Raw genomic sequence first — 27,849 nt, 5'->3', positions numbered from 1 at the left:
TGCACTGTAGGTGTATTATTCAAATGGATACATTTCGTCATAATATCCATGCATGACATCATGTCTGAGTCATTGATACCTATCAAATACTATCGATTAAAGCATTAAATGAAAGGTGCACGCACTTTTGCGTAGAATCCTGAAGTCATCACAGTCCTGAATTTGTTGGTCCTCTCTGTACCACGTCACTTCGGGGCCAGGGGTCCCTCTCAGTCTACACTCTAGCACCACCAACTGGCCTTTTAGTGCGCACACGTCATGGAGGCGCTGCACAGGAGATGTCATGCAGTTATATTTCCATCCATCATGCCAATTTACGCGATTTATCCGTATTTAAAAGGTTGAATATTTAAAATTGGGTGCGTCATATGATTTTTTTTGTACAGGAATTAAATAAATAAAGAAACAAAAATCGTTTTTTTTGTTAGCCCGATTTCTTCTTCCCCATTTCTTCTCTATTCATTGGTAGCAGACACCAACGTCAACGTAAATTGTTACTAGATGTCCCCGGTTCAAGACCGGGTGGCAACATGTATTGGCCTGGAGAGGGATGGGCCCCACCAGGCTCTACTTGCCCAAGACACACCACAGGGAATGCTGCCCCTACGACCCTCGTGGGTAAGGGATCCAACACTAACAAATGTCAAATATAGTCAGAAAATAAATTTACCGCAAGCGAGGAAATAAATAAGACATATGTGGGGATAATTGTTTGTACTGTTTATTGGATGAATGAAATCAACTAGTTTACACAAATTATTATATTACATAGTTTGTGAATAAATAGGCGCCACATTGTGTTTGTAAGGTTTATTATTGCTTAATAAGGGAGATTGCAGTCATTAAAAGGGGGAAATTGGCAGAGGTTGAAATTTATGCATTGGCTCCTTGACATTATATTGTGACCTAAAACGTTGTTCTAGTTCTGTCTTTTTATGAGGTATAATATATATATATATATATATATATATATATATATATATATATATATATATATATATATATATATATATATATATATATATATATATATATATATATATAAGGATAAGCGGTACAGCTAATGAGATGAGATACTTCTAATATTTTCGGTAATGAATATGAAGAAAGGAAAAATAATAATTAAAAGAATAAGATTTTACAACAGTCCTCTAATGAATGAATGAATGAATCAATCAATGAATCAATCAATCAATCAATCAATCAATCAATCAACCAAGTAAACAAACAAATGCTTGGCGAGAGGATATCAACAAATCTGTCATAAATTGACACAAATTTTTAATTTGTACAATAAAACAATCATTTAAGGGGCTATTATAAATAATTAAGAAAAGAATGTCAAACATACAGCCTGCAGGCAGTATCTGGCCCTTTGGATGACTTAATCTGGATCGCCACACATTTCTGAGTATGTCACAAAAAGAAGGGAGTCTCTAGGTCATTTCTATCAAAAGTTATGATTTTTTAGAATTAGTGCAAACAAAATACTCTCTCAGGCCGCTAAAGGGCACTGTCAAGTTTGTATAGCATGGTAAGTTAGTTCAGGTGTAATACTGAATTCCCTCAGCTGTTAAAATAAACCAGTTAACACATTGAATGAACATTGAATTGATTGTAATATATAGGGTAGGTTACTATAATGTAGGCTGCATGAAAACGCATAGTACTGAAAACCAAAGTTAAACATGTGGAGTTGACATTCTTTTACTGATCAGGCCTAACTGATAAAAAAGTATGGATCCGGCCCCAGAGCCAAACTGAGTTCGACATCCCTGATTTAGGGTTTACAATAAAATATCAAATTTTTGAGGGTTGTTTTAAACAAGTTGGCATGCAGGCTGCACAATTAACCAATTACCCCCAAATTCTCAGTTCTTTTTGGACTGCAAAAGTGAAGCCTTTTAATGTGTAGAATTTAAAATAGTCTTTATTAAGGGCGTAGTGCTGGCATGGACAGAGAGGACATGTCCCTACCGATATTAAAGCAATAAAAACCTATGCATATGGCTTTATTGTCAATGATAACAACATAGTGCACAGTGTTTGCAACAAGATTAGATATGGCACACCAGGACAAACACATAACAAAGACAGAAGAGAAAAATAAGATTTAGAAAAATACCCGGTTAAATAGGCAACCATTAATCGCATGGACATCTGGGACAGTGCCTCTGGACTGGCAGACTGGGGTGGTGGTTCCCCTCTTTAAGAAGGGGGACCGGAGAGTGTGTTTCAGCTACAGGGAAATCACACTTCTCAGCCTCGCTTGTTAGGTCTATTCAGGGGTACTGGAGAGGAGGGCCCTCCAGGAGGGGGGTGCTTCGGGAGTATGGGGTACCGCACAGTATTATTCGGGCTGTGCGGTCCCTTTATGGTCTGGTCCGCATTGCCAGCAGTAAGTCGGATTCATTCCCGGTCAGGGTTGGACTCCGCCAGGGCTGCCCTTTGTCACCGATTCGGTTCATAACTTTTATGGACAGAATTTCTAGGCGGAGCCTTGGTGGGGATGGAGTCCGGTTTGGGGGCCTCAGAATTGCATCACTGCTTTTTGCAGATGATGTGGTGCTACTGGCTTCCTCAGGCAGTGATCTGCAGCTCTCACTGGAGCGATTCGCAGCCGAGTGTGAAGCAGCCGGGGTCAGGATTAGTACCTCTAAGTCTGAGACCCTGGTACTCAGCCGGAAAAGGGTGGCATGCTCCCTCCAGGTTGGGGATGAGATATTGCCCCAAGTGGAGGAGTTCAAGTATTTTGGGGTCTTGTTCACGAGTGGATAGGATGGAACGAGAGATTGACAAATGGGTCGGTGAAGCGCCTGCCGTCATTCGGACCCTGTACCGGTCCGTCGTGGTGAAGAGGGAGCTGAGCCGAAAGCAAAGCTCTGGATATATAGGTCGATCTACGTTCCTACCCTCACCTATGATCATGAACTGTGGGTTATGACCGAAAGAACATGGTCCCGGATAAAGGTGGCCGAAATGAGTTTCCTCCGCAGGGTGTCTGGGCTCTCGCTTAGAGATAAGGTGAGAAGCTCAGTCATCGGGGAGGGACTCTCTGTGTCTCTGTGTCATGCCTCCTGGACGCCTCCCTCAGGGCATGTCCCACCGGCAGGAGGCAACGGGGTCGACCCAGGACACGCTGGAGAGACTATTTCTCTACGCTGGCCTGGGAACGCCTCGGGATCCCGTCGGATGAGCTGGAGGATGTGGCTGGGGATAGGGACGTCTGAGCTTCCCTGTTAAGACTGCTGCCCCGCGACCCGACCCTGGATAAGCGGAAGACAATGGATGGATGGGTAGATTAACAATGTCGCGCAGTTTTAAATCCGAATTGAATATTTATATTGCGCACACTCTTTCTTGAATGACATTATTCAGTAATGACCTTTAAGTGATTTAAATGGGGGCACTTCCTTTAAGATGTATTTTTCAATCTTGTGTACCCATTTTGGAACTACTGTATTAGGAAGCTCGTTTTCTATTTATAGTAGATCGATATTCAAGTAAACCAGATCTCCAAGTGACAATATATAATATGCTGCCTCTTACGTGGCAGCAATGGTACAGAAGACCTTATTATTGTTATTGTTGGTTACGTTCGGGGTCTCTTAAATCATTATAATTAATGGAACACGTTTCATGTTGTTTATATTCAAAAAGTATACATTGAGAGGGCTTGGGGAAAAAATAAATGCTATCAATGGCAAAGAAGAACGCTGTCACTGGGTTTTTATGGTTTACCATCTTTGTTTTTGTTCTTTGTTTTATTTGATTTTTACTAATTTTTAATCATTAGGTGACCAAGCCCCCCTATTCCAACTCCTAACACAGAGCCTCAGGCAGGGAAACAATGGGTACCAAAGATGTGAGCCCCCGTCAATCAATCCATCCATGGGTATGACTCGGCCAAGGCTTGAAACGGACACCCCAAGGCCACCAAGCTGGTAGAGTTACTATCTTACCTTAACAAATGTAGCAGCAACTCCACCCTTAGAATCTTCATTGTATAAAGAATTCTCTGTCTGGAGGCATTTGACAGAAAATGTTGTTTTACTGTTTTGTATTTTAGAAGTGGTCCAGCAGTCCGACTCACCCCCTGGAGATTAGCACAAGGCTGTTGCTCCAGAATACAGTCCCTCAAAGCGATGATGGTGGGCGACGAAGACGAGCTGGAGGTGAGCTCCTTAGTTGACGATGAGGAGAAAGAGGAGGTGATGATCAGGGACATGGAACTGGTCTTCTTCTCCACCCTCTCGACACTTTGTAAAACCATGCACATCCGAAAATTCAACTGTACAATCTTAACATCACGCACACATTACACTATGATGAGCAACTTACTGGGCCATGTTTAAGGCGTTCCAGAAGACAGCAAAACAAGTGGGTGGCTTGTATTTGCACCTAAATAAAAAAATGAAAGAATAAATGAATACAATAAATGAATAGATAGATAAGACAATAAATGAAAATAATGAATCAATATATATCATTTTCCCTCTTTCCAAATTAAAGGTTTCAAAGAATTCAAAATTAACAATATTATAATAAAATTGAGAAAAATATAAAGCAAAAAAGTGCTGACGGAAAAAAGTTGGTGCTTATCTTCGTCCCGTACACCACGAAAGTCTAACCACTTTTCACCATTACAGTGTGTATTTTATGTAGCACTATTTAAATACTCTATATTAATATGTTACATTGGGTATTTATGTATTATATTCCTTTTAATTTATTATTGTTTTATTTTCAACACAAGGATACTGCTGGAAGTGTGAATTTCCCTACGGGGATGAATAAAGTATCTATCTATCTATCTATCTATCTATCTATCTATCTATCTATCTATCTATCTATCTATCTATCTATCTATCTATCTATCTATCTATCTATCTATCTATCTATCTATCTATCTATTTTTGTTTCCGATTAAAATTGTCAAAAAATATAAAAGTATATATATATATATATATATATATATATATATATATTCAGATTCAGATTCAGATATACTTTATTGTCATTCTTGTACACGTGTATACAGAACGAAATGTCGATACATCTGACCCGCACTGTTTCCTTGAATGTACAGATATAAATAAAATGTTGTATTGAGTTGGAGTATTGAAATACTAATAATATACTAAATAATTATAGCTATGAGTATTATACAGTAGTGCAAAGAGTGCAAGAGGAGCAGCTAACCAGAAAACCAGCAAAATGGGCAGTCAGTTAAACAAGTCACTATAGAATAACAATAACACTGGAGTACGATAGTGCAGAGGAGAACAGATGTGCAAAGGAATGGCCAGGTATATATATATATATATATATATATATATATATATATATATATATATATATATATATATATATATATATATATATATGTATATATATATATATATATATATATATATATATATATATATATATATATATATATATATATATATATATATATATATATATATATATATATATATATATATATATATATGTATATATAAATTACTATCTTCCAGTTTGAGCCAAATGTTTTATTCTTATTCTAAACAAAAATAATTGGTCCTTCATACTCCGGGATATTTGAAATGGTGAAATGTTCAGTTTCTAAGATGGAACCTAAATTATTGTTATCCCCCCAAAATTTAGATTTTTATTCTCTTTCTAAAATTCGCCCGATGCTGTCCCAGTCTGATGCTGAGATTATAATCTACAGTATGCGTTCGTTACCTTCCGTCTCGATTTTCTCTAATGTACTACTCTCCAGTCTCCTAAAGTCTAGCATTAAGAGCCAACAGCGAGGCTTTTAAGCAAGACAAGAAAGTTTAATCACATTACCCCGATTTTAGCAAACCTGCATTGCCTCCCTGTCAGTTAAAAACGTGATTTTAAGGTTCGGTTGGTATTATACAAAATTATGCATTGACTTTTCTCATCACATCTTTCAGATTTAATCTCTCCCTATGTTCCTGCTTGGAGCCTTCACTCTGAGAATGCTGGTCCGCTAATGATCCCAAGAGCCAAGAAGAGATCTGCAGGTTCAAGTGCATTCCCCATTCGGGCCCCGGTTCTGTTGAATGCTCTGCCCTCTAAGATTCTATCTGCAACCTCAGTGGAACGGTTTAAATTTTGGCTTAAAACACACTTATATTATATAGCTAATGAATGCCCTAGGTTTAGTGTTGACAATGTTTGTCTATTGTTTGTTGATGCTCTTGCAACATCCATTGCAGACTGGTCATCCTGGAAGGGGGATTACCTCATGTGCGGTCCCTTCTCAACGTTTCTTCATTTTCCTCATGCTGAGAGTTTAAGTTTTTCCTTGCCCCTGTGAAGGTTTTGGATCAGGGGATGGTGTCATAATAGTCTATACTCTGTAATAGTCTGTAGTATCTGCAGACCTTTGAGATTTGTTGTGATTAAGGGCTATCCAAATAACATGACTTCACATTCTAAAATAGTTGATAAAGTATAAATAAAGTTACCCTCTACCTTAAGGAGACAGTGTGTATTATTTGGCGCAAGCTGGTGGTAAATAAAATGAAATTTTTTTTAGAAAAATAGATATAATACAAATAAAAAAAATGTACACTATTGTCAGAACCCAAACAGACAGAGGACCCAGACGCGTAACGTTTTCACACATGCTTTATTTTACGGGAATGGGGCAGTCATGCGCAAGAACACAAACGCCAGTGATTCGGCGATCGCTGGGCGGAAGAAGTGAGGCAGAGAAGTCAGGCGCGGGAAAACAGGAAGCCAGAGGCAGACGAGATCGAAACCGGACAGGACAGACGGGATCGATACCAGATACAGGATACATGAGCAGATACCGGACAGGACGCAACAGAAGAGATCGATACCTGATACACGAGCAAGATACCGGACAGGACGGGACAGACGGGATGGGCAATGGGCAACCGTGCCAAAAATCATATAAATGTGCAGTAAAAAACACTCACAGGCCAAAATATTTGTATTTGTTTTACATGAAATGAGGCTCCCCTAAAGGGATAAGACATGATTTTCGCCATCTTGCCACTAAGGGTGCCACTAAAACAAAAAACCTTTTCGGTTGCACTGCATACATAATGCAACAACATCTAGTGGTCAAACTTTTCGCAATATATTTTTTAATAATCAATATGTTAACACTACTAAAACCAACAAACAAACCCACATTTTCCCAAGTAAAATAAACTACACTCAAAAACAAACCACCAGAGAGGGCAAATGCTGCGCAAATGAAAAACAACCAAGCTTTTATAAAACATGATATTCCTTTTTTTACCATTTAGATAGGCCAAACATTGGTTTTCATCAGATGGCATCATAGCATGAGATGATGATGCATTTATCGCCCAAGAGTGTGCGAGTCCCGTCGAGGTAAGGGACAGAAAACACGGAGGCTCATGTTTCCAAGCTAAATTAAACCGTGACCTGAGCAAAGCGAAGCAAGCTTCGGTGAACTCAAGATGAGAAAAGTATCAAAATAAAATTTCGTTACACATTTCATGTTGCAACGTTGGAGAAATATTTTCAGTCACCCCGGTGATCCGGAAAACATGTTTAAAAGGCACATGTTGTCATTTCAAAGGTCATTACTTTTGCACTTTATTTCGGCCCACAATTATAATATCTAAAAGCTCATAAACATTTTTTGAAGGTATGGTGTGAAAATCCATGCATGTTTCCAAGCATTAGACACATCAGATAAAAGCACGTAATGTGATAAAACATGTTTGTAGTGTCTCGTAGTTGTTCATTAAACCTTCCCTTATAATTGACAACCACTAGCAAATAAATAAAAAAGACAAAAAAAGGATAAAAGAACTGCGCAAAATGAGTTCTATTTTTATTTTTATTGTATTTCTCTGTTTTATCTGTAATAAACCATTCGTCCACGTATCTTGTATATCAGTGGCATGAAAAGTAAATTGCAGTCAAAATATCAGATTTTTAACAAATGGTGTAAGCAAACCACAGTGCTTTTACACCATTCAGAATAAATGACCATTGGATTGGAAGGAAGGATAATTGGATAGAGTAGAATAAATGAATGAATCAATCAATCAATCAAGAAACACATGCATGAATGAATACATGTATACATGAATTAATGGCCAGATGGACTGCTAGATGCATGGATGGATGGATAGGTGGATGGGTTCGATGGATGGATGAGCAGAGGAATGGAAGGATGGGTGAAAGGGAGAATTGATGGTTTAGTATATGGATAAATGAATACATTCATAGATGAGTAGATGTAGGTTGAGACATAAGAATGGGAGAATAAACGGATTTTAAATGAGTAATTGGATTTGAAATATGTGTCAAAGAATAAATATGTGGATGGGTTAAAAGATGGGAGGAAGGGTTGATGAATGGTATAATAGAAAGAATAATTAACTAATTAATGAATGGATGGATGGATGAATAGATGATGAATGGGTGGATGGATGGATGAGGAGATGAATGGAAGGATGGGTGAATGGGAAAATTGATGTATTAGTATATGATAGATGAATAGTTTGATAGATGAGTAGATGGAGGTTGAGACATAAGGATAGGAGGATAAATGGATGTGAAATGGATAATTGGATTTGAAAGATGTGTCAATGAATACAAATATAGATGGATGAAAAGATGGGAGGAAGGATTGACGAATGGTACAATAGAAAGATTAATGAACTAATTAATGAATATATGGATAGTTGGATGGATGGATGAATGGATTGATGGATGGATGGGTGAATGGATGGATGGATGAGTATTGGGAGAATGGATAGATTAGTAAATGAATGGAATGATGAATGGATGTGTTGATAGATTCAGTAATAGATGAAGGTAGAGGTATATAAATAGAAGAACAAATGGATGTTTGAATGGATTGGTGCTTGATGGATGAATGGAGGTTAAGTGGACAGAAAAAATGGTCAATAGATGTAAGAACCCTTGGTTGGATGGATGGATGATGGAAAGAATGGTCGATTGATGTATGAATACATTGATTACTAGATAGTAGGATGAAAAAATACATTAATAAATAAATGAATGACTGGATGAATGGATGGATGGGGAATGAACGAGTATAGGGAATCAGGGGTGGATGAATGGGAGAGGAATGGATGAATGGGAGTATAGATCAATTAGTCGATGATGGACTGGATGGATGAGTAGGTCGATGGATAAGTAGATGGAGCTACGGGTATGTCAGAATATATGTATTAGTACATGGATGGTTAATTGTTTGGACTGATAATTGAATGAAGGAGTGATGGACAGCAAAATAATGAGTAGATCGATGCATGGCTGGATGGATGCATGGTTGAACAGATGATGGGTAGATTGATGTATGTTGGGACAGATAGTTAAATAGATGGATGAATAGAAGCATGGATGGATTAATTGACGGGAGGGCGAATGTCATCTCATTGTTTTAGTCAGAAAACCTGCACTCTTTCTGAAATCAATTAAGAATTTGTATTTTGCAACTATGATGAAAGCTGGGGAAATGTTCGTTCTGTTCATCAAATGACATTGTAATAGCAGCTCCAACTAACTTTATTTTTCTTTGTCACGAAACGAAAGAATGGCGAAACCCACTGTGTCCTAAAATAGTACAAAAAGTGGTCGTAATAAATAGGGTTATGACAACGCTGTATTGCAATATATTATTTTATATTTTTAATATTCCCTTATATAATTACCAAAAGCGACAGATATGGCTTTCATATTTGTATTTTTCAGTTATCATAAACTCGTTTTCACATATATCAGGCTTACATGTGCTAGGCTAGCTAACAGATGTTAGGTAGTGTAACCTATAAGCCAAAAACACCTCTATAACTTCATAATTCATTAAACTAATAAATACAAATACAATAAAAACATATCAAATTGATAAATACCCTAGCACTAAACATGTCTGAAAAATAGCTTATTAAGATTGTAATAGAATTGTAAAATATGTTTCATATGTTTATACATTTACTAAAAGGAATTTGACTCCCTCCAAGTTATTGGCTGATACTACTTATACTCCATTTCAATTTTGAGGTATTTTATAAACTTTCAGGAAAATCAATAGCTGGGTGTAAAACACTAAAAACCCCACTCACTCTAACACTGTATTAAATTGTTGAGTTGTCCAAACATGCATATTTTGGCAATACAGGTTGAAAGAAAGTTACAAAAAACTGCAAATGGGAGACAGGCGCTGAGATTCAAACCTGAGATGTGTGAGAGCGACCAATCCAAACCAAGTTCAACCAAAAACGTATGTTTCTCCACCGGACTGAACGACATTTTGCATTGCCATTGCTGCATCAGTGCAAATCTCCGAAGCCTCCAGTCCTGATTTCTCTCCAAGCACCCCGACTTGTCAAGTGGAGAGGACAGATTTAGCCGGGGCCGAGTCACCTGATCCCCAGGCCTGCCAAACACATGTGAGAGGCGACCACTCCATCATGAAAGCATGTATGATGCCACCTACCAGCTTTTGCTTAAACTATCCACTTACCTAGCTGCATAGCTACCTACCAACCTATCAAACCTATCTAACCTACCAACATACCCAACCTACCTACCTAACCCAACATATCTCTCTCTATCTCTTTCTCTCTATCCATCCAGAACTACTCTCTCTCTCTTTCTTAAACTATCTGCCTGCCTGTCTGTCTGCCTGCCTGTCTACCTACCTACCTACCGCCTGGTCCACCCGTCCGTCCATCTACTCATCTATGTATATGTATACATCTACATATCCATCCATTATCTGCACCGCTTATCCCCCGTAGGGTCGCGGGGGTGCTGGGTCCCATCCCATCAGTCTTCGGGAAGTGGGCAGGGGACACCCCGAACTGGTTGCCAGCCAGTGACAGTGACAGACAATTCGCTCGCTCATTCACACCTAGATACAATTAACCTGACATGCATGTTTATCTTCTTACTTTTAACTAATGTACATTTTACAAGTTTTTATATATCATGTTTTTATTATTACTGACTTAGAAGTAATATACGTTTGCATCACTTGTTTTAATGCTTTAGTTAACTTTATTTAATATATTTTTTTCTTGACTAAAACACAGTATATAAACTGTATATTTAAATAAAGGTGCCTTTTAAAAGTTACTTTTGAATTGAATGATTGCTTTAAAGGACATCGTGTATAAATGAATGCTTCCTAGTAGTTTAAAAAACAGTATTGCTTTGAAAAAGAAGCAGAAATACATGACCTATCAAATAGACAAGCATTTTTGAACAATATCTGAGGGTCAATAAATATGCATTCATTGTACATAACATAAGCCTGACCTAGAGGGAGCTGATATGATTGTCAGAAATCTTGCTGCGAACGGTACTCCAAGAATTAAAAAATAAAATAAAATAAAATAAACAAAGCGGAAAAAAAAAACCCCGAAAAAAAATGAGGAGCTAAATTGTGCAGTTTGGTCACTTTGAGTTTCTGTAGTTTGTATTCTTCCTTGTGCAGTATAGCACTCATCATCAGTATCACCACAAGGCAGCAGAATTTTGATTTTGTTAATTAACTTAATTATGTAACAAAGAGAAAATATATTAGGAGTGTTATGTAAGTGGAAAGTATGATTACATAACCTTTTTACTTCAGGTTCTATTTATGTACACCTCTTTCTGAACAGTATTATGAAATGTGTGCGTGTGAGCTCACTTAAAAGCATATAAATGCATATGTTTTTTGACAATGAGGTTAATAATTTTGACACCAGTGTAATGTAGGAAGCCACCAAAATCAATAGGGTAATCCAACAAAGGTTTTATTGCTGTACACACACCACTTTGCATACAACTGAATGAAAACATGCCAGGAAACCTGTGCAATCAAATATCGATCCAGTGCAAAAAATAAACTACAATATAACATTTTTACATAATATGGAAATATAGACGTTGCCATACAGTATGTGTTTTCTTTTTAACAAAATAAACTCCTTTGCCTGCCTTTGACAAACTGTCCTGTTTCTACTCTAGGCGTCATCAGGTCCATAATATATTGTTTTAAAAGCTGAGAGCTGCACATAATTCATCTTATTTACATAAAAAAACATCAGAAAAGGATCACTTCCTCAGTTTGGCTCTTTCGATTGGCACAACATTCAAGGTCCTTCATTCAGACCGGCAGCAGTCACAAACTACTTCCTATTTCCTCGTTATTGATCATGCGTTTCCTCCACACATTTGCCCAATATATCATCCGTTTGCAAAAATGGCCTTAACAACAGTTTACATTAAAAGTGACATTATCAACTTATTGTAAAGGTTGCATATTGGGAAAAACCTAAAACCTAATCCGTTGTGTCAGGTCGTAGAAAATTTACAAAATCTGTAGCCTGACACAGGTTTAGACTAGATGAAACGGAATGCAAATTCAGGAATCTTGGCGAGGATGGAATTTTGGGATAACATCAACAGGAATGGTGAGATTAAGGAAGATAAACGTGGAATGGGCAGGAAATGAGGGGCAGTAGTCTACCATAGTAGAGGTGAGCTGACAAAAACAATAAGAATTGATTATAGAGACCTGCGAAATGTACTGGGATGACACAACAAGGCATGGTTGGTTCCAGTAAGACACAAAAAAACCCAAAAGGAAAAATCATTCAAGGTTATTCAGCACAAAGAATAATCTATAGTTGTAAAGACCCCAAAAAGAAACAAAACCAAATAAATGAACCCAATGGAATGTGTAAAGAATGGTTCGAAAGAGTCCAGTCCCTATTGGTTAAAATACATTCAAATTTGGCCTGTTTTTCTATCTTTGTTATTTTCAAAGTAAGACATAAGGTTTCTTTAGAGGGGGAACAAGCCAGAAACACAAAATAACAGAGGTGGTATTTCACTTACCTAAACTATATTTTCTTCTGGACTTTTCAAACTAAACACTAGACATTAGGATTATAGTACAGACTTTGCAAAACAAAGACAAAAAAACCTGGGAATACTGTTGGAGTGCAATAATGTAGCTCAGGGGTCGGAAACTCAAAATTTTGAAAGAACCATTACAGCCCAAGAAAAAATTATTAACAACAGATATGTCTGGAGCTGCAGAATTTGAAGGACTTTTTTTTAATTAAGGGGATTCATACATAAAAGTTAGGCATTCAATATCTATTTGAAATATATTTAAAGCATTCAGAATGCTCGTGTCTTGGTTTTCATTTTACAGAAACTTAACACTAAATTTACAAACATTTTAAAAAGGCACTAGGGCAGCGCTAAACAGCTTCAAGTTGCTGGCCCCCGTTCTAGCTTTACACAATCACTAAATCTGAGCATATTTTAAAGAACAAGAATACACCAAAATTCAAGGAGTGTCATGATTACTCATTGCACTCACCTGTGCCTGCTCATTTGGCGCCAGCTGCTGCTAGTTGCCTGATTGATTCCCCTCCTATTTATACCCAGTACTCCAGTCACTCCTTGTCAGTCCGTCAGCAAATCTCTGCATACGCAAGGCAAGCACTTTGACTCTGACTTCCGTCGGTCCCATCTTCACCCATACCCTACATGTCTGTTCCTGATTTCCCGTTTGTCTCCGGCTATTGACCTGTTTTTGCCCACCGACCACGCTCTGATCTTCCGCTCTGGCTAACGACCCGTTTTTGACCACCGACCACGCTCCGATCTCCCGCGCCGTATAATCCACTTCCCCATTCCGATCAGGCTCCGATCCCTTTAGCTGCTTGCTCCCCCTGCGCAGCGAGTACCGGATCGCTGGCGTTTGTTTCCTCGATATCCCAATAAACTTCAGTGCGAAACGTTATGCGTTTGGGTCTACCATTTGTTCTGGTTCTGACAAGGAGTTGTTCTTCAATGTGGATATTAAGCCTTGTTTTTAAATCAAAAAAACTATAACAAAAATACAAAGGAAATCCATTAAGTAGAAAAAAAATAAGGAATCCGTAAGATTGACTAGTTGTAACTTCCTACCAAAGTGCATATGAAAAAAAATCAAACAAACAAACCTTCACAAATTGTTTCATATTCAAATTTCAAATGCATTCACAAAATCAATCTTGTTCATTGCCATTGACGAGGCTAAACATAAATGATTAATTTGAAAAAAGGCGGGCAAGGAAATGAGTAAAACATCTACAAGTTCTGAAAGCTGTCAAGCAATCTGGAATGTGATGAAAGTAAATGATGAGCGGCAATATGTGCAACCTGCTCGACACTGGAAAGCCATCCTTATTCAAACACGTTCGTGAAGCACTCAAATGATTTTCAGGTAACAAAGGATTAACGCTCCGTTTTTCTTTCCACTGAAAAAGGGACCGATCCAAACAAAAAAAGTCCAGTGAATTTGTTGCCCCGAGAGCTCACGTGCAAGCACAAGCATCTTGGGAATGATGTCAGTGTGATGGCCAGCTCCTCCTGGTGCGATTTCACGAGTGTGAAAATTGGAGATGATGACGGCTTTTACGATCAGCCAATCAGCGTCCACGTTTTTACCAGTTGAAAAGAGAGTTCTGACCCAACGTCATGAAGTAAATCTGGCTGCTGCCTCCTGACTGCACAGATGCAAAGAAGACCTGAAACAAGAGACAGGAAAGTTCCGACATTTAGACTTTCCTGCACCTTAAATGTCAGTGACATTTCAGATTTTTTTCAATTCAGTTATTGAATTGCTAAAACAAAAAATAAATTCACTCCTAATAGGTTTCTTCTGTTTGTTTTTATTTTTAATATTGGTACCTGCAGATGAGATTGCATAATATGCCAGTTTATCATTTTGACAATTCTTTTTCTCACTGTTGTTTGTTATTTTGACTACCAGGCACTGTTTACATCTCTATCCATATTGGTCAATTATTTTGTTGTTTGATTCACACACCCTTTAGGAATTATATGCTTTTTCCATAGTGCGGTGGTTAGCACATTCCCTTATCATGCAAAAAGGTCCCAAGTTTACATAGAAACATATGTTGGCCTGGAGAGGGATGAGCGCCACCAGGCTGGGCTTGCCCAAGACACACCACAGGAAATCGTGCCCCTACAACCTTAGCACCTGGTGGTTAAGGGATCCAACTAACTTAGGAGATATAATACAAAGAAAGGGCTCAGGGGAGGGCTTTGGAATTTGGCATTGTGAGGGTTTCTTGTACAGTCATCACTGTTCGAAATGATTTGATCTCTTGTCTCCTTTTTTTGAGTGTCTACTAAACTATAAAGATATCGCTGCATATGCTAAATTTCAGATTTTCAGTGTGAAAGGAGAAACGTTGGGTTGGGGACTGGTGGGTGAGAAGTTGGTATTTGTCATCCCTCTATATTTTTTCGTCATGGTAGGGTGCACATGACCTTAAAACGGGCCAAACGTCTGGTAAGCGCATGATTTTCTCGATATTAAGTTTGGCTCTGGAATCAAATGTCTGGTCGTTTTTCAACCGTCCCGCGTATAAACCTCTCTTGGTAATTAACTATTACGTAGGTTGGTTGTTGGAATACTGAAATTTGTCACTGCATATAGAGTCATGATTAGATGAGTGCTTCATTCATAACCTTTGTACTATTCCAGTTATTTAAAACTCACTTATTTAGTCATGATGAAAGATACATTTGCCTTCAGGTATAAAAGTGATAGTCAGCCATTTCCTCTGTGCATTTGTGAAACCAAAAAAGCCTTGTTCTGTACTCACATGCCAGTAATACTTTGTTTAACAGTTTAATAAAGACTTCAACTCCTGCACTTGATTTCCTATCACAACATGGATGTTAAACGAACATGCAGAGTAAAAAAAGTCTTCTTTATGGAAATCTGACTTCTCAATAAAAAATATCTCATCCGTATCAATTTATCTATACATCCATTATCTGCACCGCTTATCCTCAGCAGGGTCGCGGGGGTGCTGGAGCCCATCCCAGCTATTTTCCGGCGGTCAGGGATCAGAATTTTCCGCGGATTTCCGCTGTTTTTGAACCCCAAAGGTCATTCCCGTAAATCGTCTAAATTCGATGAGAAAATATTTTGGGGGGGTGAGGTATGATACGTGACTGTTTCATCACCCCAAGTTAGCAGTTAGAGATCGCGAGAAAAATCGGCAAAAAGAAGCGCAGCGCATTAGATCTATAACACACAACGTGGTTTAGCTAACAAATAGATCGACTCCTACCATTGGTCGATAGGTTCGCTGATAACCAATCAGCGGAGGTTTTGTTCAGAGCATTGGCTTTCTCAAACATGGCGCTCCTTCCGGTCTTTTCAAACGGTGAAATGAGTGTTTGAAAAAGTAAATATGAAAATACTAAGAAAAGAAGACGAGGCTTTTGTCTCCGAGATTGATAAAGGAATCAAGAATAAATTTAAGTGGTCATGGCTGGAGAAGACTGTCACAGTAAACGTTAAAATCGGCGCAAAGATCGAGGAAGTTACAGAAACTTTGAGCCAGTTCATCGCAAAGTGTGATGTTCCAGGGAAAGCAAAGTGTCTATACTGTGTCGATCTGATCAATTATGGTACGCGAGGTTGTGTGGCACTGATCGATCATGCTAAAATGAACAAGCACAAAGCAAAAATAGCTTGCCGGCGATCAAATTATGCACTCGGATCCGCATTTAAAATCGGCAGTGAAACTAACAGTAACACCACCGGCTCAACATTATTGGCCGTTCCAAATCCTTCCACTTCAAATACTAGCAGCAGTCAACCACTGGTTCCCCTGTGTGACAGAAAATCCCAATCTGAGGTATTTATAAATCTATTTATTTATGAAATGATTTTATCTTTTGTGTTTATACAATATTTAGAACAGGATAAACAAAATTAATGACATGTATTTTCTTTAAGCATGTTCAGTTTGTGCATTCTATTTTCAAATTAATGATGAATGGTTATTAATGTATATATTTTCATATATATTGTTGATTAGTAGCTAAATACAAGGTCCATCTTCATCATCAAAACACAACAACAATGGTGATGGTTGTCACATTCAGGGATCAGAATGGAGATTTTCATTTTCAGCTGAAATAGCCATGGTCCAGGGGCCGCAGGCCCCGGCCAGGTCCAGGGCGGAGCCCGGTGGGGGGCTCAGGGGGGCAAACCCACCCGAAGCCAACGGCATTTATCTTATTTGCTATGTGAAAATTGCACTAGAATGAATTAAATCCAACAAAACAGAAACCATGTATTTTTTTCAGTTTTAAGATGTTTAAAACAATTGGGGGATTACAATGTTACAACCATCACCATTGTTGTTGTGTTTTCATGATGAAGATGGACCTTGTATTTAGCTACTAATCAACAATATATATGAAAATATATACATTAATAACCATTCATCATTAATTTGAAAATAGAATGCACAAACTGAACATGCTTAAAGAAAATACATGTCAGTCTGTGACAGTCTTCTCCAGCCATGACCACTTAAATTTATTCTTGATTCCTTTATCAATCTCGGAGACAAAAGCCTCGTCTTCTTTTCTTAGTATTTTCATATTTACTTTTTCAAACACTCATTTCACCGTTTGAAAAGACCGGAAGGAGCGCCATGTTTGAGAAAGCCAATGCTCTGAACAAAAGCTCCGCTGATTGGTTATCAGCGAACCTATCGACCAGTGGTAGGAGTCGATCTATTTGTTGTGTGTTATAGATCTAATGCGCTGCGCTTCTTTTTGCCGATTTTTCTTGCGATCTCTAACTGCTAACTTGGGGTGATGAAACAGTCACGTATCATACCTCACCCCCCCAAAATATTTTCTCATCGAATTTAGACGATTTACGGGAGTGACCTTTGGGGTTCAAAAACAGCGGAAATCCGCGGATCCGCGGAATATTCTGATCCCTAAACATTGTAATCCCCCAATTGTTTTAAACATCTTAAAACTGAAAAAAAAAAATGGTTTCTGTTTTGTTGGATTTAATTCATTCTAGTGCAATTTTCACATAGCAAATAAGATAAATGCGGCCCCTGGCTATTTCAGCTGAAAATGAAAATCTCCATTCTGATCCCTGGGCGGTTGACAGCCAGTCGCAGGGCACACAGAGACAGACAACTCACTCGCTCATTCACACCTAGGGACAATTTGTACATTTGCATGTTTTTGGAATGTTGGGGGAAAAACAGAGTGCCTGGGGGAAACCCACACAAGCACGGGGAGAACATGCAAACTCCACACTGGAAGGTTTGATCCCATGACCTCAGAACGGGGCCATAGACGCGCTAACCACTCTCAATGTATCTATATTATTTAAATCTTTATCAATGCTTTGTGAGGAAACAGAAGGCGCAAAATATTTTTAGTCAATAAATATAATGTAACTGTTTTTTCCCAACAAAAAATATTTCCTTTTTTCATGAATTCACTTCTGACAAATTGGCCTTCACCCTGCATGGTGGATGTTTCTCTATTTTTCTTTCCAATAACACAAATCATCATTAGCAAGCTTTTGAAAAGCCAGGTGATTAGCTTATCATTTTAATGAACTGTGTTGGAGGAGGAACACTTCCATAACACGAACGATTGCAGCCCTCAAGGATTAATTAACTTATCTTTCGTTTGGTATTTTGAGTTTACAGGGTCTAAACACAATTATGTTTGAAGTTCATTTAAAATCTTTGAAACTGGCTTTTACTCAAAGCTTTTTTTTTCTCTGTTTTCTATTATTGTTTTCTAATGATTGGGATTGAGCAAACAAATGTAAGTTAAATTTAAAATTCTACGACTTAGGCCAGTTACCAAGCACTACCTTGTAAGCATTTGGCTTATTTATCCTGTCATTCTTTTAGCTTATATTTCTCTATTAATCCTTGAGTGTCATGTCTAATCTTGTTGCAAAACATGTTAACTATGTTGTAATCAATGACATTAAAGAAAATTGAATTATATAAAATACACAGACACACAAATTCTACTAAGTTTTTCTTTATGTGTTTGGATTCAAACTTTTTTTGAATAAAGAATCATTCACCTCATCTACAATGCTCCTTTGGAGGCCCCCCTAAAGTAGTTTTCTTTTATCAGTAAAATAAAATACTCTTTTTGCCTGGGAAAAGAGGAGACTCCTGGAACACTTGGGTTTCCTTTTTTAAATAAAGAAGATGTTTGTAAAATAAACAATACAAATAACTACTTACCTTGTCATTTCTCTCACACAGGAACTTGAGTTTCTGAGCCCTTTTGTGCATGAAAACCCCTTCCAAACTTCCTGTGTTGGCAGCCCTGAGCTCAATGGCTTTCTCTCCCCAACCCATAACCTGATTGGACTGCAGGTACGCTGCACACACCGAGACGATACAGTGAATGCACAGTACCATATACAACTAGAAAGAAACATTTGTGTTCGCATAGCACAACTACAGGTTCAACCGAGTTGTCTGAAAAATAAAGCTGTTGAGAACTATAGTAACAGAAGTTCATACATAAAATACAAAATAACTCACCGACCGATGCTGGCATCTCTCCCCATTGTAAGACTGTATCCTTAGTGATGCGGCCATAGGTGTCAATGTAGACGCCTTCGTCTTCGTAGCAGACCAGAACCTCCGTTCCGGCGCTATTCGGCAAGATGATAATGGCGTGAGGATGGATGGAACCTTGAATCTATCAATCACACAGACACACATATCAGGAACTCTGCAATAGTTCACAGACAAAAAGTGAACAAAAATGAAAAAAAAAAAAAAAAAACAGAATTAAAAAAAAAAAAAATCGTCCTAATATAATTTCCTGAAGTAATTTACTGTCTTAGTCACATTTCACAATTTCAGGAGATGGCTTGTGAAAGTGATGAGCCAGGAAGATAAATGTGGAATTAATCACAATTATGTTAAATGATTAGGAATGAAGTAGAAATACCTGGAATGGAAATGATGAAGAAATGTTTTGAATGCATCTATATAATTTGAAAAACGAATGGAGTAAGGCATTAGGTATTTAATTGGAAGCAAAGTAAATTGGAATGATATACTAAGACCTAAAACAAGATGAACATGTGAAAATAATGGTTTGAATCAATTTTAAAAATTGCTTGAATAATGAAGTCTGCACAATCCGGAATGAAATAGGTAAATGCTAGAATTGAATGGGTTAAAGCTGGGGTGTCAAAGTAAAACGGATGGAAGGGTGTAACAAAAAAAACAAACAAAAAAAAAAACCGCTAAAAGCTGAGGGCTTGACTTTTCGAATGTTGAAAGATTTTGAAATGACGGAAAAACTCTAGTGAACCTACTTGAACCTACTGAAAAGCTAACAAAATATTCCAAAATGATCAGATAAATAAATTGATATTTTCAAATGGCTCCGTCAGAAATCTTTAATTTACAATAAGCACAAAAGAACATGAAAATTATATGATAGAAGCCGTTATTATTCAAGCACCATTAGCCTATATTTTAGTAATAGTAGGCGAAATGTTAGACATTTACTAACATTCACCAAACTACAATAAAGTGCAAGGAGAGTAATGGACAGTGGAAACAAATACACGATTCCTGGTTTATAAGTGATGAATCAAGACACTCTCTCGAGCCGAAGAAAACCCTTTTGGGGGCCACGTGTGGCCCACATGCCTTGAAATTAACATATAGGGGGCAAGGCGTCAAGAAAAAAATGATCCAAGGCAGGGGTCTCCAACGTTTTTCGGGCTCTGAGCTACATTTTGTCACTAAATAGCACAAAAGACACCCAGTTATATATGCATTTCTATGATAACAATTTATCACGTTATTACTATGTTGTTACTACTGTACTACCGTACAGTTAGTTAGGGATTGGAAGTAGGGTTATAAGGACTCATCGTCAACCACTTAGAAGAACAATTCACTGGAAAATCACAATGATCCAGCACTGGTGAGTTATTTTTAGAACAGGTCCTTAGCTGTCCTTTGGGGGCACCCCGGTGCCTGTGGGCACCACGTCGGAGACTCTAATCTAAGGAGTCAATAATGAAAAGGGGGTGGGATTAGAAGTTTAGAATAAGAAGAGTAAGAATAAGAAAAAGGAATGGATGAACCAGAAATAGAGTAAGGCTTTAAGAATATTTATAGTTGTAAAAACCTAGATGATAAATACAGTACATTCAGTCAAGTCAAGTCAAGTTTCTTTGCATAGCCCTTAATCACAAGAAATCGCAAGGGGCTGTACAGACCACAGACTATAACATCATCCCCTGATCTAAAATCAACATGAGGGCAAAGAAAAACTCAAGACCTCAGCATTCAAAATCCATTGGTGACTTATCTCCCTATTTTGAGTTTCTACTAAAGTTTAAACTTTACAGACATGGACAAAGAAACATCAGAGAAGTAAAACCATAGTAACATTGGAAACATAATCAGTAAAAATAATCAAAATTAATTCAATGGGGTGACAACAATAACAATAATAATTCTTAACATTTTCTAAATTGTTTACTACTAGATAAATGAGTCAAAACTATAACTAAAAAAGAAAATCATTAAGGGTGATGATGCCCTTGCTATGAAAACACCCCTTCACCGCCGGTCAAGCGATAAACACCGTCAAAACGAAGGAACTTAGGGCCCGGTCACACAGCCGTTTGCGTCTGTATCGAGGCTGAATCACGGCCAGAAATTTCTGCCTGTGAAGCAGACGGTGTTTTGACGCTTTGAGATCGCCATACAGACGAGATACAGCAGTGCTTTACACGCGGTCGGAAAGTCACACGCGGTTGGCCGCGCGAAAAAGACCACGTGTAACCGCGGGCGGCACACGTGGTACACACGAAGTAATGACGCGGTACAGACACGGAACGACGTGATACGGCCGCGGCCAGGGCGTGGTTACACGCGGGTAGGACGCGAAATTTTAGCGGGTAATCGTGGGTGGAGCACGGTCATAGCACGTTTGTTCTGCGCCTGTATCGCGGTGTTGTCACGTGAATTAGCGTGTGTAACGCGTGTGAGGGTCAAACGCCTTTCTCCGCGTATATACAGCGCGATTTGCCGAGCACACGTCAGTTGTGCTCGAGACGTCAAGGGGTGAACATGGATCCCCGTCACCGTAGTGACCTCGTCTTAATCCATTTTTATTTCTTGACATTTCTTTTCATTTCATAACAAGGTAATAAAATAAAAATGAAAAACTATTACATTAATAACATATTGGCTTCTTTGGTGCCATAGCTTGAAATCTTGATCTTCACGGGACTTGAGCGGTTATGATTTCTACAGCCCGGTGTTGTGCCGAGAAATGCATCCCTGCCGAGATTTGCATCCCTCGCTACTATAACCACTTTTACTTCGTTTTATCTCACTTTTATATCATTTTTCGAGAATGTGATGGCGAAGATATAACCAAAACCACTTCGACTTGCATTTGTTGGGAATGTATACAATTTAAACCATTCTGTCTTTGTATTTGTTGTGAATGTAATCGAACGGTAATGCACACCGTATATAAATCACTTTTGAGAACTGTTATGCACTCTACCATAAAGCTTATTATGCTGAAATAAGCTTTATGTTAGAGTGCATAACAGTTTCAATACGAGCGATTTGAATAGAAAAGGGCAAAATAAACATGTTACCTGCTCAAAAGTGATTTATATACGGTGTGCATTACCGTTCGATTACATTCACAACAAATACAAAGACCGAACGGTTTAAGTTGTATTACATTCCCAACAAATGCAAGACAAAGTGGTTTTGGTTATATGTCCGCTATTCCATTTCTGAAAAGTGAGATAAAACCAGGTCAAAGTGGTTATAGTAGCCAGGGGATGCAAATCTAGGCAGGAATGCATTTCTCGGCACAACACCGGCTCGGCAGCTTTTATACCCGTGGTCCACACGCGGAAATGACGCGATGAGGAAGCGGAACAGTCGCCGGCGTCTGTTTTGCGGGCATACCACCGATGAACAGCGGGTTGGCCAATTTTGCGCATTTTCCATCGCGGGCAACCACGGGCAAAAAAAAATCGCAAAAATTTACCCGCGGTACAGACGCGAACGGCTGTGTGACCGGGCCCCTAGACAGACTCACAGTTTATCCTCCAGGACACCTCCTCTTAGATTATAGGAGTATTTAGGGAAATAATAATGTAAGTAAATATCCTCAATTTAAAATGAAACAGTTGAACAATTTGAATTTGAAATGGGCAACAATTTCTATTCATACCTTTTTAATTTGCCAAGGGTAGGATATTACAAATAGTGTGTTAATTATGGATGGTCTGTGAATCAGTATGTTAAAAAAATGAAAAAGTGAAAATCACTAAAATTTGGAACACTTTGAAATCACAATGTAGTGTGTCAGATGAAAAATGTTGAGATATTGCGCGCAAAAAGTCAGAAAAAAATACAATAAAAAGAAATAAAGAAGGAAGAACAACAATATACTATAACACTAATGTGAGCCAGCACACTAATATAAGAATGATTTTTATACATCACCAGAGCGTGAACCACCACAATCCTAAGCATCAGCACCGGCATCCAAAGACGCAAAGCAATCTTAATCCTCTGCCTTGGAATCCACATAGTTACCTCTTTTACACAAACCGCAACCAATGATTTCGGAGACCTATTTGTGTGTGTGCGAGTGTGTCCATCTGTTACTTTGTGTAGGCGAGTGATAAAATGCTTATGTGAGTGCATTTTAGCACTTGTGTGGGTGCGAAGTTTTCTCAAGACGGTTAAGTGTGGATGTGCTAGTAAGTGAAAGTTATGTAATAATAGTAGGTTAACGCACAAGTGTGGTTGGTAGCTGTTTAAAAACGGGTTTTATACAGTACTTGGGGTTACACACACGTCTGCGCACACACTCAGGCAAAGGAGGACAGGAGGAGTGTATTTTTAGAGCAAATTTCTCCCTCAGAATGTCGGACTTCATTGCTTTCACCCGACCATCCCCTTCATTACAGAAAGTAGCACATGGGTGGAGAGGTTGTGTGTGTGTCTGAAAGAAAGAGCAGGAGGGTATGGAACAGAAGTGAAATGAAGAAATCTAGGCTAACTGACTTTGCGCAGCTTGTTCTAGTCTGGCTGACGCACTTTGGCCTAATCGGTTGCATGTTCGCCGAACCAGGATGAAAAGGCGCGGCTATGTCAAACCAGCGATGGATATTTCGGATTAATGCGCATTCACAGCAGGTTCATATAGACCCCCGATATAGATCTCAGAATCACAGATTGGAAATGTGCCACACATCTTCTATTCGTCAACAGCCCTTTATGGAGTTTTATAAAGATGTGAAAAAAAATATCAGAAAAATAGGTGGGAAACTCTGCTGTCCAATTGCACACCGGCTCAATGAAAGTGCATGCCATTTGTAGAATAAAGTAAAGTAAAGTCTATGCTTTTTTGCCTCCCCCACAAGGCAGACCCAGGTTCAATTCCTGGCATATGCAAATAAGACAAATTCATATTCATCCTTACGTTCTTTTTCATTGTATTTTTCCCTTTTAAGTCTATTATTCCAAGTTATCCTTGAATTCCACATCAAATCTCATTGTAAACAATGTCTTCTTCGCCATCAATTGACAATAAAGACAATTCTAATTTCAACTTTTATCCATTTCAAGATTTTTTGTTTTTGTTTCATCTCATTGATCCTCTTATAAAGAACAAATATAACTCTCTTTGACGAAGAAACAGCCGAATGGGAGTTAAACCTATTTATATTGTATACAAAATATAATACCCATGTCAAAGGCTTATTTGATACCATCGTTGAAAGTCATTTTTTAGAATCTCAAAAGCAGCAATAACATACATATTCTTCAAAACTCCGACGGCAATTTGACAAGCATTCTTAATTGGCATAGCAATCAAACACATAGCCTGATAGCAATAAATTTACGACATGCATGACTATATAATATTTAATGACTATAAAAAGACTATTTCAACTGTACAGTCAACAACATAGAATGAAACGACAATATAGCCTATATGTAAAATTTAATGCAGGATTTTTCAAATAAAGCAACAGATCAAGAAAGTGAATGAAGATAATAATAATAAAAAGAATACATTATACTTTGAAGCACCTTTCAGGACACCCAAGGTCACTGTACATATAGTAAGACATAACAATAAAGCAAGAATAAGACAAGAGTAAAACATGCGAGTAATTAATAGCAAATAAAACATAGTAGAGTTAAAATGGAGCGGTATGTGAGGCAGATGGTCAAGAAAAGGCAAGTCTGAAGAGGTAAGTTTTGATGTTATAAAAGCCATTATTTTTGCACCATACTGACAGTAGGAGGGCTAGATGTTTCTCTAGGGATAATCTTAGCTTGATTGTTAGCCTGTCTGGCTGTATAGAATAAATGTCCATATAAAATTGATTTGAGCTAAATTGAACCTGCCTTCATGCAACCAACTTGGGGCAGAATATAAAACATATCCTGGCTTAATACCTTATCTTGGTTTTGTGCAATACCCCTCCTGGACTCACAGGCTTTGCCACATTTGTCATACACTAAAGGTAATGAATGGTAAGAATAGAACTTTGCATGCAACAACAGGATACTTACATGCGTGGGCAGGTAGAGGTCATAGGGTGTACCAGAATCGACATCGATTGCGTGGAAGCCCGACGAGGAACCATATATGACCTTTAACCTTTGGCCCTCCTCTACCGTCAGGTCAACGGAAAGCGGCTTCTGTGGCAAAGACCTGAAAGACTGAACAAACCAAAAATATGGTGATTATGACCCACATGACTCAAAATGCTGTGAAGTCTTGGCCTTTTCTGAGCAAGGGATTGAAAATAGCTCAAGCCATGGTGGATGTCAAGTAATAGGGCGATGCGCTAATAATACGCTCCTGAGAACGGAGGTTTTGTAGCCTGAGTGGATCATATCCGTCAACATAGGGTAATTTGGTTGTGGAGTGACCTTAATCACGGCCAGTCTGGATATCATGATATTTTAAGGTATTGTATGGCAAACAAATAACATTTTTTAATATCTTACAAACCATTCCACCCATTACCCACATAAAAAACATGTATTGTATGCAAACTCCAATTTTCAAAACCTGCCTGCATCAAACTCAAATACAAAATAAAATAGATAACTAACCTTGAAAGCCATGAACTTATGGTAGGGTTTGGGGGCCCAGGCGTAAACCTCCACTGCGTTCTTCAAAGCAATGACCAAAAACTTGATCTTCTCATAACGCACTGTGCCAAAAGACACAAATCCATTGAAGATGAATGCACAAAAAACCTCAAACATAAACCTACACCTTTTTTTCTATATCTGGAAATGACACATGTGTATTACTTACCCACTTTGTAGTGGCCACAACCTTCCAGATCGCCAACAGATGTCCAACCCTGCCTCTTCTCCACTTCCGGGTCATTCCGGAGGATTTTATTTCTCAGCCATGAAAGGTAGTATAGGCGGAGCTTATTCTTTTTCCCTTAAACCAAAAAAAAACACATTATGCATTAAAAGTGGCTGCCTTTTCCAGCAGCTGCCCTGTTGTTTTATTGTCTGCTCCTATCTTCGGTGTTTTTTCTTCCCGTTTTGACAACTACACTATGGATTACTTCTATCCTATGGACATGGGTTTTAACGCACAAGGAATGCGTTTATTCAAGGAATTTCAACTCCTTGCCCTGAAGATTTCTCGTGCCGGAGCTAGCGAAGCGCCTAGCGGCGTTATAAGTCTTCGGTACCATCCGTAATCATGGTAAATGCGAACTCACGACCAAATAAGATCATCGAGTGCTGGTGGAAAACATCGAAGCGCACAGGGAGCGCAGTTGCTGTGTTTTGCGGAAACGTGGCTCACGTTTAGCATTCCGGACGCTAACGTGTAGCCACCCGGAGCAATCCGGCTTCAACGCCGCTAAACAGAGACACGAAAACCGGGGAGAATCGGAGAGGAGGCGGACTTGCTAACACGAGGTGGTGTATCCCTGGATTTTCACAAAGAAAAGTTTTCCATCTGCCGCAGGGATGTCGAATTTTTGGACTGGCGTGACGTCATCCACTTCGCTACAAGCACCCCTAGGGCATCATGTTCATCTGTTAATAAACAACAGGGTAGACTGCTGGAAGTGTGAATTTCCCTACGGGGATGAATAAAGTATCTATCTATCTAGCTATCTATCTTATCTATCTATCTAACAAATCAATACAAATTTATATATCTGTATTGGTGAGTGGGAACATATGTTAGACAGGAGAGGGACGGGGGCCACCAGGCTATGCTTGTCCAAGGCTTGGAATTATTTACAAATATTTCACTCCCTCTCTCTAAATCTTGTATATTCTTTCTATATTTAATGTTTTTATGTCCTTCCGTCCGTCCGTCTGGCCGACCGACCAACTAACCAACCAAAAATTTACATGCAAAATTTATAAAAATAAAAGAATACAATTGAACCTTTCAACTCTTAGAAATTTTAAAAATCCAAGCATTGTCAAAATCTTCAGTGTACAATGAAAATATATATTGAAAACCATGAATAAAATAGCCTTTTCAACTCCTCTTAAACATGTAAACAATACTTGGAATAAATTCAAAAAGGTCTCGGTTACTTTCCTTTTTCTAAATCTGTATTTTCTTTGTATAGTTAGTGCTTTTTATGTTTATTGTTCAATCAATCAATCAACCGACTGACCGAACCAATCAAAATGTATTTGTAAAGCACTCTTCAGGCAATGAATTGCAAATCAAAGTGCTGTATAAAAACATTCAGTGTACAATAAAAAAATACATATGAATTATTAAAATCTCTCTAACGTTTTAACAATACTTGTAATTGATTTACGAATGTTTCACGTATATCCCTTTTTCCAAAATTGTATTTTCATTTTACATTTAATGTTTTGTAAGTTCAATGAATCAATGAATCAAAATATTTTGGTAATTAAT

The 27,849-nt window shown here is 38.2% G+C and overlaps 2 protein-coding genes and 1 long non-coding RNA gene across 7 annotated transcripts in view; 1 reads left to right on the top strand and 2 right to left on the bottom strand.

Moving 5' to 3' along the window:
- Positions 1 to 4,364, bottom strand: part of myot (myotilin) — a 32,506-nt gene extending 28,142 nt beyond the window's left edge. Inside the window, exons 1-4 of the mRNA XM_088344496.1 lie at positions 4,342 to 4,364; positions 4,094 to 4,259; positions 3,963 to 4,022; positions 126 to 267 (exon numbers count right to left, since the gene is read on the bottom strand). Coding sequence (XP_088200622.1) covers positions 126 to 267; positions 3,963 to 4,022; positions 4,094 to 4,259; positions 4,342 to 4,349 — 376 coding nt within the window. The 5' untranslated portion in view covers positions 4,350 to 4,364. The remainder of the gene's footprint in view (positions 1 to 125; positions 268 to 3,962; positions 4,023 to 4,093; positions 4,260 to 4,341) is intronic.
- LOC148359280 (uncharacterized) lies at positions 208 to 26,430 on the top strand. 2 transcript variants are annotated; one of them, XR_015851397.1, is made up of 5 exons: positions 208 to 618; positions 3,797 to 3,944; positions 4,070 to 4,175; positions 19,149 to 19,262; positions 26,262 to 26,430. It is a non-coding gene; the product is annotated as an uncharacterized LOC148359280 (long non-coding RNA). The 2 variants fall into 2 exon arrangements; XR_015851396.1 differs by lacking the exons at positions 19,149 to 19,262; positions 26,262 to 26,430 and having other exon boundaries at positions 4,070 to 4,905.
- The window catches only part of LOC148359279 (mitogen-activated protein kinase kinase kinase kinase 4-like), a 69,146-nt gene continuing 53,085 nt past the window's right edge, over positions 11,789 to 27,849 (bottom strand). For all 4 annotated transcript variants that reach the window (XM_088344492.1, XM_088344495.1, XM_088344493.1 and 1 more), the window contains 6 exons: positions 26,251 to 26,385; positions 26,043 to 26,143; positions 25,494 to 25,643; positions 19,434 to 19,593; positions 19,128 to 19,267; positions 11,789 to 14,579 (listed from right to left, as the gene is read on the bottom strand). In XM_088344492.1, the coding sequence (XP_088200618.1) occupies positions 14,496 to 14,579; positions 19,128 to 19,267; positions 19,434 to 19,593; positions 25,494 to 25,643; positions 26,043 to 26,143; positions 26,251 to 26,385 (770 nt within the window). In that variant the 3' untranslated portion in view covers positions 11,789 to 14,495. The remainder of the gene's footprint in view (positions 14,580 to 19,127; positions 19,268 to 19,433; positions 19,594 to 25,493; positions 25,644 to 26,042; positions 26,144 to 26,250; positions 26,386 to 27,849) is intronic.

This window comes from Urocampus carinirostris, chromosome 9, assembly GCF_059441175.1.
Source record: "Urocampus carinirostris isolate Australia breed hairy pipefish chromosome 9, RoL_Ucar_1.0, whole genome shotgun sequence".
Taxonomy (NCBI): Eukaryota; Metazoa; Chordata; class Actinopteri; order Syngnathiformes; family Syngnathidae; genus Urocampus; species Urocampus carinirostris.
Note: the sequence above shows the minus strand (reverse complement) of the source record. Positions and strands in the feature narration are given on the sequence as shown.